This window comes from Callospermophilus lateralis, chromosome 4, assembly GCF_048772815.1.
Source record: "Callospermophilus lateralis isolate mCalLat2 chromosome 4, mCalLat2.hap1, whole genome shotgun sequence".
Lineage (NCBI taxonomy): Eukaryota > Metazoa > Chordata > Mammalia > Rodentia > Sciuridae > Callospermophilus > Callospermophilus lateralis.
In genome coordinates, this window is record NC_135308.1 from 112,428,954 (window position 1) to 112,445,193 (window position 16,240).

At 31.8% G+C, this 16,240-nt stretch overlaps 1 protein-coding gene across 5 annotated transcripts in view; it reads left to right on the top strand.

Moving 5' to 3' along the window:
* The window catches only part of Slc16a7 (solute carrier family 16 member 7), a 168,459-nt gene that overhangs the window by 81,949 nt on the left and 70,270 nt on the right, over positions 1-16,240 (top strand). For all 5 annotated transcript variants that reach the window (XM_076854800.1, XM_076854799.1, XM_076854801.1 and 2 more), the window contains 2 exons: positions 6,847-6,976; positions 14,381-14,627. In XM_076854800.1, the coding sequence (XP_076710915.1) occupies positions 14,411-14,627 (217 nt within the window). In that variant the 5' untranslated portion in view covers positions 6,847-6,976; positions 14,381-14,410. The remainder of the gene's footprint in view (positions 1-6,846; positions 6,977-14,380; positions 14,628-16,240) is intronic.

Sequence of the window (16,240 nt, forward strand, 5' to 3'; positions counted from 1 at the left end):
TTTATTAATCTTATCATTGGGATCAAGAGATGGTATGGATTTTTTTTAATGATTTGATTTCTTTTTTTTCAAACAGGCATTTTAATAGAAAAACCAGAAACATATTTTCTGACCATGTAATCTCCCTAGAAATATCCAGGAATTTATTTTAAGTCTCCTTCCCTAGGGCCATTAATGATCTAATCCTTTCAAAACACCAGAAAATCTTTGAAGACTAGATACAAAATAGAGGATTCAAAATCTCTTAAATATGATTTCACTTTTTTATACCAGAGAATATCACTAAATATGAAACATTAGAGAGATGTTATAAATGACTTTCCAGTTATGATCCAAGGAATTTTAAGCATTTTAAGAAGAACCTCAGGGACTATTTCAGAGGGAGTCAAGGATAGCTGATAGGTGGAGATCCAGGCTCTGTGATACCCCCTGGCCTTAAACCACAGAATCTGGTTTGGGTACTAGGATTCTGAGTAAGACTTGATTTTTGAAAGAATTTTGTGGATTTTAAAACTGTGGTGGTGATAGCGGAGGCACAGAACAAAAACACATTGTTTACATCCACTCTCATTGTGGAACCATCTACAGTGTTCTTAAGTCCTACTTGATCAGGAGAAGAAAAAACTGCCAAGAAGCCAATAGCTAAAACTCTCAGATGAATGCACCTACTATGTTATGGGGAAAAAGTAAACTAAGCTGTAGATCTTAACCTCAAGAATCAGAGCTCCAAGCAAATATGTTATGTCTGTTATAATAAAAGCATGTGCCAGGAGTTAGGATTGTGCTCAAAGTCATACTTTTTGCATGAGAGAGGTGATACTTGTACCTCAAATTTTTAACAGGAGTGAGTCACATGGAATGATGAAGGACACTTCAATTGGAGGTAGTAGCAGTTATTATATGAGGTTATGGAACATCATGATGACTTAAGGACTGCAAATAGCTTATTACAATTATTATAACAAATATTTGCAGGTAGATGTGTTACAAGATCCCAGACCATGATTTTCAAACATTAGTGTGGATGAGAATCACCTGGAAGACTGGTGAAACATTTATGAGCCTCACTCCCAGAGTTTCTCATTCTGTAGGTCTAGGGGTGGGGATGCCCCAGAAGTTGCATTTCTAACAAGTTTCCAGGTAAATCTTGTGATGCTGGGGAACAAAGCATTCAGTCCTTTCATGTAAGGGAGGGAGAGAATGATAATTTTCTCTCCTTTCTTTCTGAGTTCTTAGCTGGAACCCCAGTAACTAAAGACAGGATAACAGGAGAAAAAGAAACAGAAGTTGAGTAATGTCTAGTTCACATGTACACAGGTAACACTTGGGAAGTGAGTAAATCTCAAGGAGTTGACTATGAATTTAGGCTTAAATACCATTGTTCACCAAAATAAAGAAGTCTTCTGGGAAGGACCATGAGGAATGATGCTCAGAAAAGCAGGGAGAACAAAGATAAGGCTTCTGATGCAGACTTAGGTCCTGTGTTCTCCACTGAAGAGCCTCAGGTGATGTAGTCCTCCTCTTTTCTGTACAGGGAAACACCACCTTTACAAATGGTGATTACCTTTGTAGATATAAATTTCTCTTATGACAGAATAAGTTTCAGAGTTTCCACTGTGTCTGCTATTTCTCAAAATAAATATACTCAAAATAATCCTTATGCCAAAAAAGGCATATTTTGATGTAGCATATTCTGGTCTTCTATCTTTGTGGTTTCAGATAGCATTTTCTGGTCTATTACAACCAGTAGTGAATGCCTATAAACAAGGTCTGATTTTTTCTTTTGTAAGTATGGTGTAAACCTACTATCAAGAGAAAAGCATTAAGAAAAAAACATGAAAATTTGATTTGTATTATAAATAGAAGTACTTGCAAGAACAATTTAACATATTAGAAAACATGTGTGCATACTGTTTTGTATTTTAGCATTTATCTGAAGTTTTTAATAGAAAAATAAGATGTATTCATTTTTACAATATTTAAACATTCCAAAAATGCACAAATCATACATAGCAACTTTCCAAAGCTACTTGCTATTAGTAGTTTTTAATGCATGTTCTGAATAATTTATATTCTTTTGTGAGTGTATATATATATATATATATATATATATATATATATATATATATATATTTACATTCTTGTGTGTGTATTTATACACACACACACACACACACACACACACACACACTGCAAAAGTGAGGGGAAATCTCATCCTACCCCTTCCAAAGTTTTACTGGAATGAACTGACAACAGACAGATTAATAGGAGAAAAAGACTTACAAATTTATTTCACATGAACAGTGGGAAATCCCAGGAGTGTGATTATCCACCATATTAGTAAGGTGTGGACACTTAGGTATCTATCTCATAGACAGGGACATGAAGGGGAATGTTGCATTCTTTTTGAGAGGTAGTAAATGGTTATTAGGAAGGAGGAATGTTAGGGAGACAGATTAGCTTTTAAATGATTCTTTTAGAAATTTGAATGAACCCCCAAAGTAGACATCTTGTGACAAAACTCTATCTAGGTATAAATTCTTCAGTGGTCTTTTCTGCCATTGATAATTAGATACTAGGGAGAAAGAAGAAGGTAATTGTGTTCTCTTTGGCAAGTCCAGTTCCAAGGCCAATAAGAGAATGTCAGAACAAAGTTTTCCTCATCCCTTTGGAAAATAGAGGATCAAGAGAAAAAAAGAAGAGTGGAGGAGTGGAGGTCAGAAAGATATTGATCCTCCAGCTCAGCATGTCAAAGCGCTACATTTTGTGATGTTCAGATCTGCTTCATTCCTTTTACATTTGTGTCAAATAGCACTTTGTTGTGAATGTACAATGATTTCCCCATTTGCTGGTGACTGTCTCTGGACGTTCTGTATGTCTTGGTATGCTTAAGCAATTGTGCCTGGAAGAAAATCCTTACAGTGCAATTGATTGTTCATGACTTTTAAAAATGATATAGCACCACTATTGTTCTAGTCTCCCAGGGTAGTTTGTAACAAATTACTATAAACTTGGTAGCTTAGACTAATAGAAATTTATTTTTAAATTTCTGAAGATCCAGGTGCAGGAGGAAACTTCTTAAGGAGTCTTTGTGGGAGACTGCTCCACTTCCTCTTTAACATCTGATGTCAGTAGTTGTTCTTGGTATTTGGGGCTTATGGTCACCTCTCTTCCTATTCTGCCTCCATCTACATATCAACACATCTTTTTCTGTCATCTTTAATGTCTGCAACTCTCAACTCTCTCTGCTATTCTCAGTTGGAAGAGTACATGTGTTTGAATTTAGCGCCCACCTAGATAATCCAGTATGTCTCTCTGTCAAAATCCTTAACTTAATCATATTTTTTACCATATAAAGTAAGATTATAGGTTCTGAGTATTTGGATATGGACATGGTCACCATTCAGCTTGCTCTACTTGTTTTTACACAGTTCTAAAATTAAAATATTAGAAAATATGGGAATTGTTTTTATGAAAGTTTCAGCTCCAATTCTTCATAGATAATCACATGCTGTTTCACGTTATTTTTCCTAATTGGCCAATTCTAAAATAATGTTAATGAGCATGATCCTTATTATCAATTAGAATTCTCAGAGTCATTTTAACTACAGCAGTAGTTTACATCTAAAAATAGGTTTTGTATTAACAACATTGTGTGGTCCATGCTCAATGGATATCTTTCTTGCCTGGATGTCAAAGTAAATCAGTCCAACAGATTGAAAAGATGGTTTACTTTGAACAATAAAATAGTCTCCCAGGACTAGATTCCAATTTTAATTCAATTACATGTTAGAAAAGAAAAGATTTGGTTCAATTTAATTCCTGTTATAAAATTGGGCAAGTTGTCTCCTAAACTTAAACACCATATATTAGTTTGACATTGCTAGATTCTTTTGTGTAAGAAAAGAAAGTAAAAAGATCAGTCTATTATTCTTTAAAAACATATTAATTTGTTCAGGTACAAACATGTGACACTGTTTAGGTCAGATGTGAAAGAAGACATGTGCTTTAATGTAGAGCATCCAGATGAATTTATGGTGAAGTCAATAGTCTCCTAGCTCATATTGATTTAATCTGGTACTTAGTTTGCTGAGCACATTATTTCTAGGCAGTATATTGAAAGATAAACTTCTGGACAGTGTAGGCTATTGATAAGGCTTCCAAGAACTGACGCATGCTTGTTTAGGTTTTGTAAATTGAAGAAAGGATTATTCACAAGGTTTACAGAGGAATATTTCAATATTCTGTGCAACTGAATGAGTCTTGAGTAAAACTAGAGTCTAGCATTGCTAATAGTTTTATTACTTTTGGATCCTGCATCTTTTCCATAAATTAATCAACTTAACTTATCAACCCATATTAATTACAGATGACAAGGAAAAGTTTTTGGGTGTTAGTATGTGTTCTATCATATAAGTTGTTGAAAATCACTTGAAATACTCATTTTTTTTCATTAGCTTTCAAGCCTTTCTTTTGTTAATGGTAGCAATACATTGTAGACTTAAAACGATAATAGAATGCACTGATAAATATAAATAAGCTAGAAAAAATGTTGAATTTTCAAATTACTTTGAAGGATAGTTCTAGTTTTTGAATTCCAAAAAGTAAGTATATTGATTCTGATGGAAATAATAGCTAAAGCATATGTAGTAATTGAATTTGAAAATTCATCATAGTAATGAAACTGAAGAAGTGTAATTGTGTGGAGAAGAAGCAGCCTCCAAGTTGGTGTGTTAAAGTAGAATCAGCCAGAGTGACCCTAATAAAAAGATAGTAGTCATGGTACCAATTTGGTTACCTACTGAACAATACACTTGGAAAAAATCCTTTTGCACCTCTGATCCTTTATGCCTTCATCTATGAAATGGTATTCAAAATAGCAGTTTTTCTGAATCTGTGGAATTATCAAATATCAATAAAATTTTAGACAAAAATTGAAAGATGTAAAGCATTATTTTTCTTGCATCCTGTGATAAGTAAAGTTCATCACAAAACATTGCATATAAGGGGGACAGCTAAATTAGCACTTACTACATCTCATCTGCTAGGTATAATAATTAACATTGCTTTTGTATTTGGAAATAAGCCTTATGCCTACTTGGATTTTAGGAAGCTGTCCCTAGAAGAGTTATTTTTCTCAGATTAAAAAATGTCATTCCTTTGTTAAAAAGTTGATATTCTACTGGATTTTTAGTTAGATGCAAAGATTCTAAAACACTACCTTTCCTTTTTAAAACTAAAGACCTATATATTCAATGCATGAGTAGTTGATATTCATGTGTTTAGAATAGACCATGATAGTTTAGGATATGTAGAGAAAGAGATGTAACATAAATTAACATAAGTGTAACTAACAAGCAGGGAACTTCTGACTCATTGCCCCATTTGTTGAAAAGAACCTAGGGTATGGGTTGTTCTTTCTGGAAGAAAATGGTCTCGTTAAGGCAGTGTGAAATTTCATAGAAATGATGAGCATGTAGAATTTGAACTTCTTAAGATCTCTTTGTTCTGGTTCCTAAAATCGTGTGTAAATTGAGTGTAATCAAACATAGACTGAAGGGTGAGGGGCGCGGTTTTCAGATGTGCCTCCCACTTTCCCTTGAGGCTCTGCCCTGAACCCAGAGAAGTTCTCTCTCCAGAGGAAATGAATAAAAAACACATTTGTTCAAAACATAAAGGTCTTGCACATTTGCATGGGCTGGTTTCTTGAGGGTGGGATGAGGCTGCATTCTTGAATTAACAGTGCCCCCCTTAAAAAAGCTGCAGAGGCTCCCAAATTCCTAGTGTGACTGGAGCTGCTCTGATCAAAGCTGTCTTCAATGCCGTTCCTATCAGATTCTAAGATTTTATATGCGACTTTCAAATTCCTTTACTCATCTTTTTCTAGCCGCCACTGTCAGTTTCCACCAACTTAGCATTTAGATAACATTTTCTCCATCCTCTAATATAACCTCTCTTCACCTGGTGACTGTTGTCTTCATTTAGGACTTTAGAACATGTGGCTGTGGGTGCCAGGCATGTGACTGTTTCATTTAATTGAAAGAACTGACTCCTTCCTAGCTTTAATCCAGTCATATGAAATTTTGGCCCAAACAATATTACCTCTTAGTATCTAAAGGTCTTCGTATTCAGCATCATATTGAGGTTGAAATAAACATATTTGATGTGTTATAGACTCAACATATTCATCTATCACCCACACCTGATTAAAGAAGTTTTAATTCTGAAACAGAAGGTCCATAAAATAATTTTTGTTTGTTTACTTCCCATTTTATCTCATTACTAACACATGTATACATTATCAATGCTATTTTTAATAATGTTCTTTTAAACTTTGTATTTCCATTGTTATTGGGTATTTATTTAGTTGAATTTTAGAGCAATCTGTTCAATACCTTAATGGGTCTAGAGAATTATTTGAATGACAATTAATGCCAATCAATTTTCTTTCTCATAATGAAAGATATATAATATACTCATGTACACATGTATGTATACATGTGTGTATAAATATGTATATATATATATATCATATATATATATATGTCTGATTCTTCTTTACCTTATAGTTTTTCCCTCATGCACACATTTTCTCACCAAATTCTCTCTCTTTCTCTCTCTCTCTCTCTCTCTCAGAAAGAGTCAGTTTTTTCTATATATATAGAGAGAGAGAAAGAGAGAAAGAGAGACCCATATAGATGTACACAGATACATATACATGCATATTACATTTTACTAATTATTAAAAGATGGTCACAGTTATCAGAATTAGTTAATGTTAGTGGAATCAATGAGGCTGTGGAATTCAGTTATACATTTAACACTTGTTTTTCTGTTTCTCTTTAGATATCTCAGAGCCTGTCTACCTCTCTTTCTTTGCTTTGCCTTCAAATATTGCACTTCAGCACAAAGTGACTAGGCTTAAAGATTCCACAAAAACCCAAAGAAATCTATTCAAGAGGTCATCCATCAACAGGTAAAAATATATTTTAAATTCTGTTTTTTCTTGGCTGCACCCACAAATGAAAGGAACAAAGCATAACAGGTACCAGTTGTATAAAATATTGCAGAATTGTGCACAGAAAGAAATCATGAGGCCAAAGAGTATGTTTGAACTGTATCCTGAGTATTCATCAACTCAAGAGTTGCTTGCTAATAAGGAAGAGGTGACAGTCTTGGTGACAAACTTTCTAAGGGCTAATTGATCTGGCCCCAGTTTCCAATGAGTTAGTTAAGAGATCAGAAGATGTTGCTTTATGGGAAAGAAACAAAATAGGTACTAGGTAAGAAAGTGAAGCGGCATGTGAGTGGTGACTTGCAATCTGGAGCATGCAACTGTAATTCAAATCAAGAAAATATGTAGGGAACAGAGAATAAAAGATCATAGACTAAGATAGTGAACTGACAAACTGTGACAAAAGTAATGCAAAAACAAAAAAAATCAAGGACTCAATCAAATAATGCTATTTTGTAAAAGGGAAAGAAAGCTTTTGAAAAGGTTGAAACGTGTAACATCTGAGAAAATAGATTGACTTCTATTACAAATAATAGAAAATTCAAATACTTAATGATCTGAACAACAAACCTGCAGTTTGAGGCTATGAACATTAGAAAAACATAAATGTAGTAGGGAGATGAAATCAGAATTCCAGGAGGTCTTCCTGGAGGATAGAATTAGAGAAATGGGAAACAGCTCATTGTCTATGGAAGGCTGATGTGCAGATCATAAATTGTCTTTCAAAATTGTTAAAGACTTTTCATTGGATGAATGACATATGTGGAGATGATTGATTCCTAGAGTAGATGAGTGTATCCTTGTGTTTCCATGTGTTGTGTTGTGTGTGTGTGTGTGTGTGTGTGTGTGTGTATTGGAGATAAAAATAGGAGGAGTTGAGGGAAAGGAGAGCTAGCATAAGTCATTGCTATGCATTTTTACTTCTTTTAGTTTTTTGGATGCTTCTATTTTTTGAGCCCTTTTTCTAGATTTCAGTGGTAGATTCATTATTTACCTGTGTCTACATTAGTCAAAATTTATTCAGGAGATATTGCCTTTCTTTACTTTTCATTTAGGATGTGATCTAAAGTCAGCCTCTTCTCAGGCACTTACGCCACAATTGCTAACATTAGCTACATGGTGTTGCTATCTCCTTGTAGAAAACATTTAAATTAAAAAAAAAAAAAAACTATCTCAATCAAATGTATGTGGGCCCACATTTTATTTGTTTATATATTTAACTTATTTTATGGCAAAACAACAGATTATATCTCATTGTTATTAGGAAGTGAACAAATTCATTTTTAAAGCTAAAATTATAATTACAGAGAGAAAATTACAGCAGGTGGTACAATGGGTAAAATAATTTCTTTCCAAGCACAAACAATGCTGAGAACTTGAGATACAGTGAACAGCTTGTTATCTTGGACTAATGGCAAAGACATACATTGAATAAACCATTAGAAATGCTATTTGAAGGTAACAATTTTATAGAGGTTTCAAAATTATTAATTGAAAGAATGAGAAATTTGGAGGAAAAAAATATATTTTCCTATGTTTTAGATTGAAATAAGAAGTGCAGGAAAAAAGTATTTACTGAAATATAACTTAGAATATCAGGATACAATGAACAATCTACTATCCCTAGGTTTAGCAAAATTACTTGGGCAATAGTAACTAACAAAATACTGTTAAAACTGGTCATGTGGCTATGTATTTAAGAGTTAAAAATAATAAATGAGAAATTCAAATGATAGAAATGTATCTATATGTAGCACATTTATTTATGTACATTAAATTTATATACATTAAAATACATATTGAATATATATATATAAAAGTGTAAATATTTGTTGTATTCATTATTTCAACAAGAAACATATTGCTTCACATCTTTGAAGTGAGGATGTCTTAAACTGGATGGCATATTACCATCAGTTTTGCCAAAGTAGCAGTCATGACAGGGTCTTGGCCTATGCATATATAAATTTGGTTCATAGTCAATTGATGATTGGTCAATTTTAATTTCTTCATATTTGAGCCAACAAACCATTTATTGCCCTTTAGATAAAGAAATATAAGTTCTACTTTCTTTTTTATTTTTCCTTAATATCTTCTGTTGATACGTTCTGTTAAGATCAAGAAAATATTGGTGTCAAAACGTAGAATGTCCTGAGCAGCTTGGAAGAAATTGCTGGTGATATTGATGGGGAACTCTGTAGAGATGCTCTTGATAGCCCAGGGGAAAGTATCTTAGTATTATTGAAAATTATTATTCAAAAATCAATTCAGAAGAATCATCATCTGATCATGAAAATATTTATGAATACATAAACCAGTTGGAAGTTTTTATTTGTTTTTCTATTGGTTACATATTGGTAGGTTCAATTTTGATAGAACTTGGAAACTGTCATTTCCAATTTTGCAGCACAATTATGTACAATATTCACCAACATGTTTGTTATAATTTAGTTCAGTGTTAGGACTGTGGGTGATTTTGTTTTTCTTTATCATCTCCTTTTTTCATGTTTTTAAATTTTAAATTTCAGGCAGCACTCTGCCTTCTTGTTTCAGTTACTTACTGTAACCATGTAACCTTTGTTTAGTCTACTTAATGCCACATGTTTTACATTTTTGTGCCTCTTTGTTAGTGAATTTGAAGTTTAAAATGGCCTGCCAGAGTGCTGCTGATGTTCCCCAATGCAAGAAGCCTGGGATACACCTTATAGAGAAAACATTTGTGTTAGATAAGCCTCATTCAGGCATGATTTACAATGCCATTGACCTTCAGTTCGGTGCCAATATATGAACAGTATGTATTAAGGGAGGCGTCTTTAAGTGGAAATACACATCAATGAGGTTATATATTGATTGATGAAAATGTGATTGGAGTCGCATATAAACTCCATCCCATATTTCCTCTACAAGCAAATGTTCAGAATTTGCTAATACTGGGTTCAAGATAACATCATAGAACATAACTCCAATGAATAATAAGAATACTCTATACTCCAGATTAAAAAATCTTTAAGAATATTGTCTACATGTAAAATTATAATATTAAATAAAAATCTATTTCTGGGAATACTTATAAATGAATCTATGAATATAAATATTTGTATGTAATATATAGAATAAAAACATAGATTTATATGTAATGCCTTCATTAAATTACTATTAAATTTTGCCTATTGGACTTATACATATGTATATTCTATAATAAAAATTTTACATAAAATATAAAATATTTAGTTCATATATTACATATGAGTTTGTGACTATATACACTAGATAGCACATGCACAAATACATATATTGTAAAAATATAAATACAATTGATTTAAAGCTTCTCATATAATTTGGAATAGTTGTTTCTTAGAGAGCAGGTGTAATCTGGAAGGGCACATAGAAAGCATCATATTAAAAAGGTCTATTGTTATTTTTCTGAAGCCCTAAAATTATTCAGTATTAGCAGAAAGATTGACATTTCACATTCAAATTTAACTACCATTTATTTATTTAGGGGGGTTACCGGGGATTGAACTCAGGGGCACTTAGCCACATTTTATTTAGCCACATCCCTAGCTCTATTTTGTATTTTTATTTAGAGGCAGGGTCTCACTGAGTTGCTTAACACCTCACTTTTTCTGAGTCTGGCTTTGAACTCATAATCCTTCTGTCTCAGCCTTTGGAGCTGCTGGGATTACATTCATACACCATCGCATCTAGCTGGGATTTATGACTTTTGAAGTCACTAAAAAATGAATCACCCAGTTGAATTTCTAAGTGTTTACTATAGCAGATGTGATAAAAACTACAAAAATTTATACTCATGAATTAATAATGAAAGATGGATTAGCTTCTTTTATGCAAGCAGGAAAATTACTAAATAACATTTTTAAGTCTGTTAATTGTTTTTACACTCTACAATAAACAGTAGTTACCATAGAAATGTCATTTAGTATTTCTTCAGTATTTCTCCAAAGATGTTTTTTTTCCCATTGACAAGCAATAAGAAAACTGGATACTTTAAAATACAATAAAATTTAGTAATCTGTTGATTCAGATTCTTTAGACAACTTTCAAAGGCCAATTGCCATTTTTAGCTTATTTAACTAATACATAAAATCCACCTCTTTCTTTTTTATTTTTCCTTAGTGTTAATGATTTTTAAAGAAATTATTTCTAGTCCTCATGTGTTATAAATTGATGCGTTCAGAGAAATAAATAGTATAGGGAAAAAAAGATGGATAATTTTAATTGTTTCCAAGAAAGAAATATGATTATAAAAGCAGAGTATAAATATACTGCTAACATTCATATTTTTCAAAAAATAATTATTGATAAGTTGTGGTATTTTGGGTTGCTTTTTGGAAATTTTAGCATCTTTGATAAATATTAAGTTAATATAAGTATTAACTTGATAGAAGTGTTTTTGTCCTGATGATCATGATTGATCAAGATATGCATTGTATGCACAGTTTGTAGTTAAAGCATTTTATTTTATTTATTTATTTGTTAGTTTTCCATCACCATGACAAAATACCTGAGAAAATCAATGTAAAAGGAGGAGAGGTTTGCTTTGACTCTGATTCATGGTTTCAGAGACTTCAACCCATGGCTCCTTGGTCACTTGGTCCTGTAGCTTTGAGTCAACAGTAAAACAGAACATATGACAAGGAATATATGGTTGAGCAATGAAGCTCACCTCATGGCAGCCAGGAAGAAAAGAAAAAGGAACCTTCCAATATCTCCTTCAAGGGCACACCCCCACTGACTAACTTCCTTCCACTTGGCTCCTCCTCTTAAAGGTCCAACCACCTCCCATTACCACCAGAGACTGGCAATGAAGCCTTTACAATGTGAATCTTTAGGAGATACTTAACATCCAAATCATCCATCTGTCCCTATGAAGAGAATTTTTCAAATTATTTTCTTAATGTTTAAAAATCAAATGTTATTGATTATTTTTATTCTTAAGAATATTATAAATATTCAAAGAAAATGGGCAAAAATGCTTGCTTCATTTTATTCCTGAATGTTACCAAGTAGTCTTATTTCTATTTCTATTTATGTTACTAGTTCTATTTATGTCAGCAGTTATTAGGGAAATTTATTCTCTGATATTATTATTTTACTTAGATCAACTTTCTTAATATCTCATATTTTCCTCATTTAAAAAATAAAATACCTTAATGGGTCTTTATGGAAACTAAATTGAACAAGTACATATTTACTGGAGATAATAAACACAAACATAGCATAATATATAGTCAATATATACTGAAGTAGATTCTTTGTTCATTAATTGAATTATTGGTTAATTTGAATGTCATACATTTAAGTCAGTTAAGAAATGAGCAGTTTGATCTTTTGAGACTATTCCATTTAATTAATGTTACTGTATCTAGAGCCATGCTTTCTATATGTACCGACTAGCATAATAGGTACATTTGTCATTTATACCCTAACTTCTTCTAAAACAGTAATCAGGGATATTTTTTAAAGAAAGCCATTTATCAAAAGAAGAATATGCAAATAATATATGTAAAATAGATTGAAAAAGAAAATAATATATAGTGAAATAGAAGAAAAGTTTTCTATTGACCATGGTGGCAGTTGAAGGTTTTGATCATTTAAATTTGATTTACTCTTTTTGCAAAACTTATTTTGAGACCTTGTCTTTAAATAGATAGATAGATAGATACATAGATACATAAATAGATAGAGTGAGCTATGGATGTGGCTCAGTGGTTAAACATCCCTGGGTTCGATCCTGGTGATTAAAAAAAAAAAAAAAGTAACACAATAGAACTGTTATTTGTCACAACATCTGTGAAAGTAGAATATAAGGATCAGGTCCTATTCCCCAATGTTGAAGACTGAACACCCAAGATGCACCAAGTAAGAGCAAAAAGGTTTTAATAAACTAATCCTGATTTTCAAGACTGGTTACAAAGAAGACATTATATTAAGTGATGCAAGCCAAACATAAAAAGAAAATTACTGTACAGTCTCATTTATATTTAAAATTAAAGAACATCAAATTTATTGAAGCTAATGGTGAAACAATACTTACTGGAGTAGAGGTAGATGGTAAAAATTAGATTTTGTTCAGGAATTATAAAATTGCAGTTTATAGAGTGAATAAGTTTATTGTATAATGTACAATACAATGACTGTATTTAATAATATTGAATATATTCTGGAAATTTGTGACATGAGTAGCTTTTAGGTGTTCTCAATAACAACAAAAAACAAAAACAGAAATGAAAAATGGTCACTATATGAGGAGATATGTTAATTAAATTGAAGGTAATGATCAGTTCACTCTATATATGCATATTAAAATATCTTAATTTGCACCTTAAATATGAATTTTTAGGCAAAAAAGAAAGTTATGACCATATTCACAATCATGCAAAAGTGAAATAACAGTAGGCAATAAAAAAATAGGTCATTTTACAAGCTAGATTTTCTGAAAATGTGTGGCAAAATTATCTCTTTTATTTAACTTATTTCTGATTTTTCCCTCTACCTTTCAATTAAGGAATATCTACATATAGAAGATATTTTATTTCAATCTAAAGAAGATACTTAAAGTAGTGGCAATTGTATATATCCAAGAACTAAGCAAGCCGCATCACTCTCCAAAAACAAACCAACAAACTAGGGAACCAAATATTTTTAATTTAATCATGTAGTTTTAATATTATATTATTTTCTTCCATGGGAAAGTGGGTGTTCTAAAGCCTCAACAAACAAGTGTATTTTGGAGATTTTATTTTTTGTATCTTTCATAAAATGGTAGGTAGCACCAGTTCTGGAAGTATATTAAAACTAGTAGAATTCCACAGAAGCATATAATTTTTAGTTTAATAGTTTAGAAAATAGATTCAGACAGAAATGATTTTACAAACTATCACTTATTAAAAATAGAAAAATTCCAGAATATGCCTATTAAATATTTTATAATTCTTTGTATTTAATATCTAGTCATTTGAAAACTTTGTATACACAATTTTAAAGTCAATATTTTGAATGTAAAAAGTATTTTATTTTAAATGGTGGCAGTTTCATTTTCTTTGTTTGGAAATAAAATTGAAATAGTTTTTATTGTTTGGTTGATTTAGATCTAAATTCTTAACTTCACTTCAAGAAATTTTAGTCCCATAAATTAAATGCTTTCAATTTTTAGTTTATAGTAGTCCAAGTTATATACTTCATATTATTTTTCATAGATTTTCTGAATTCATGAGTATAAAATATTCATGAAAAAATGTATTGTAGTTGTAACTGGGAAGTACTATTTTAGTAACTAGCGAGAGTGACATACAAAAATGCAAATAAGGTTAAACTGTTATTCATTTTTTTGTGTGTATATAGGTTACTTGAATTTGAAATACAGGAGCAGAAATGCCACCAATGCCAAGTTCCCCACCTTTATACCCACCTCCTGATGGAGGATGGGGCTGGGTTGTGGTTGGAGCATCTTTTATCTCCATTGGATTTTCATATGCATTCCCCAAAGCCGTCACAGTATTCTTCAAAGAAATTCAGCAAATATTCCACACCACGTACAGTGAAATAGCATGGATATCATCCATTATGCTGGCTGTTATGTATGCAGGAGGTAAGGTTCTTGTCTTGGATTAAGTAGAATTCTGGATTAAGAAAACAATTCCTTCATGCCACAGTTCTACTGTGTGATTTATATGCAGTATCCTGGTATATTTTAAAGCCCTGTTTTCATGGTACAGTCACAACCAATCAAAAGTATTACTAAGAAATTTTAAATGATTTTAATCCAATATCTCAAACTATTCATTTTGAGCCTCTGGCATTGTTTGAATGAAAGTTTATTTGTAAAAAATCAAAATTTACTAACTTATGAAATTTTCAAGGTAAATACTTTTCTATTTAGATTGGAATAAAAGCTGCACTAGTGTTGGTATCATTTCTTATTATTGGTCTAGCTGGGAGAAATGTTTTGGTTTTTTTTTTTTTTTTGAATGAGAAGGAAACTTGTTTAAGTTATTGACAATTCATAAGCTCTGAAAGTACTCTACCTTACACTGCAAAAATGGAGTGTTATTCACATTCTGGAGTCTTTCAGAATCAGGTAAGAAACAATTCCTTATTATTTTAGGTCTCATTAAATATGACATATTTTTTATTTAAATGGTTACCTGATAACATGTTGTTAGATTCTATATTTTAATAATGGGTATGAGTCATGAAGAATAATGAATATATCAAAATATCATCTCACTTCTGAATGTTAAAAAAAATGGAATTAGTACATTTTTATGTGGCTTGTCATCTTTAAATCAGTCTCACTAGCAGACCAGACTGACTTACAAATTTTTTTAAAGCCATTACTTAAAATACATGGATTTTATAGTTTTCATTTTCCAAATGGATATTTAACTGCAAGATACAATTATGGACTCAGAATATAAGAATTTAAACAAATCATATAAATTAGTATCATTTTTTTTAAATTTTAGAAGTAAAGATGATGTGGCTCTTACTGACAGAGATATAACATTATTGCTATTTGTCAAATATTTATTAATATTTAGTTTCAGCCAAGGCCTCCCTCATCACTTGATATACAGGGTATGACTTAATCCTCTTAACCTATGAAATAAATGTTATTTTCTCTCTCTAGTTGAAGAATGGAGAGATAAAATAGCTTTACTGAGTCAAACATCTCACTAGTGGCTGATAAAAGTGGTACTTCAAATATTTAATCACTGTATTGTCTGCCTTTCTCATATCTTCCTCTTTTCATCTAGAAAACGACAGAGCCAGAGCTAACCCAGGCCTTCCGCAAGCCCAATGCAATGTTTTTTCCTTCCTTGCAATGTAGTGGCTTATGTACTACACCCACCAAGGTCATTTGTTCAGTGACATAATAATTAATTTTAATGATGCTATCTTTTCATTGCACTAGCAATGTAAACAAAATCCTGAAATAATCCTACTGTGTGTGTGTGTGTGTGTGTGTGTGAGAGAGAGAGAGAGAGAGAGAGATGTGGGCATACACACATATGTTGATATTGGTGTTTTCTATTTTTTTGTTTATCAATAATTTTAGATTGATCCAGCATGGGACTAGTTAGGTTAAACTGATGTATTTTTTATTTTAATATCAAGTGGTATTTTCAGAATGCTATTTGGACATGTCAATAAGAAAATCTGCATCTAAAACCCTTTCTAAGAATCTCTTTTGTACAGTTG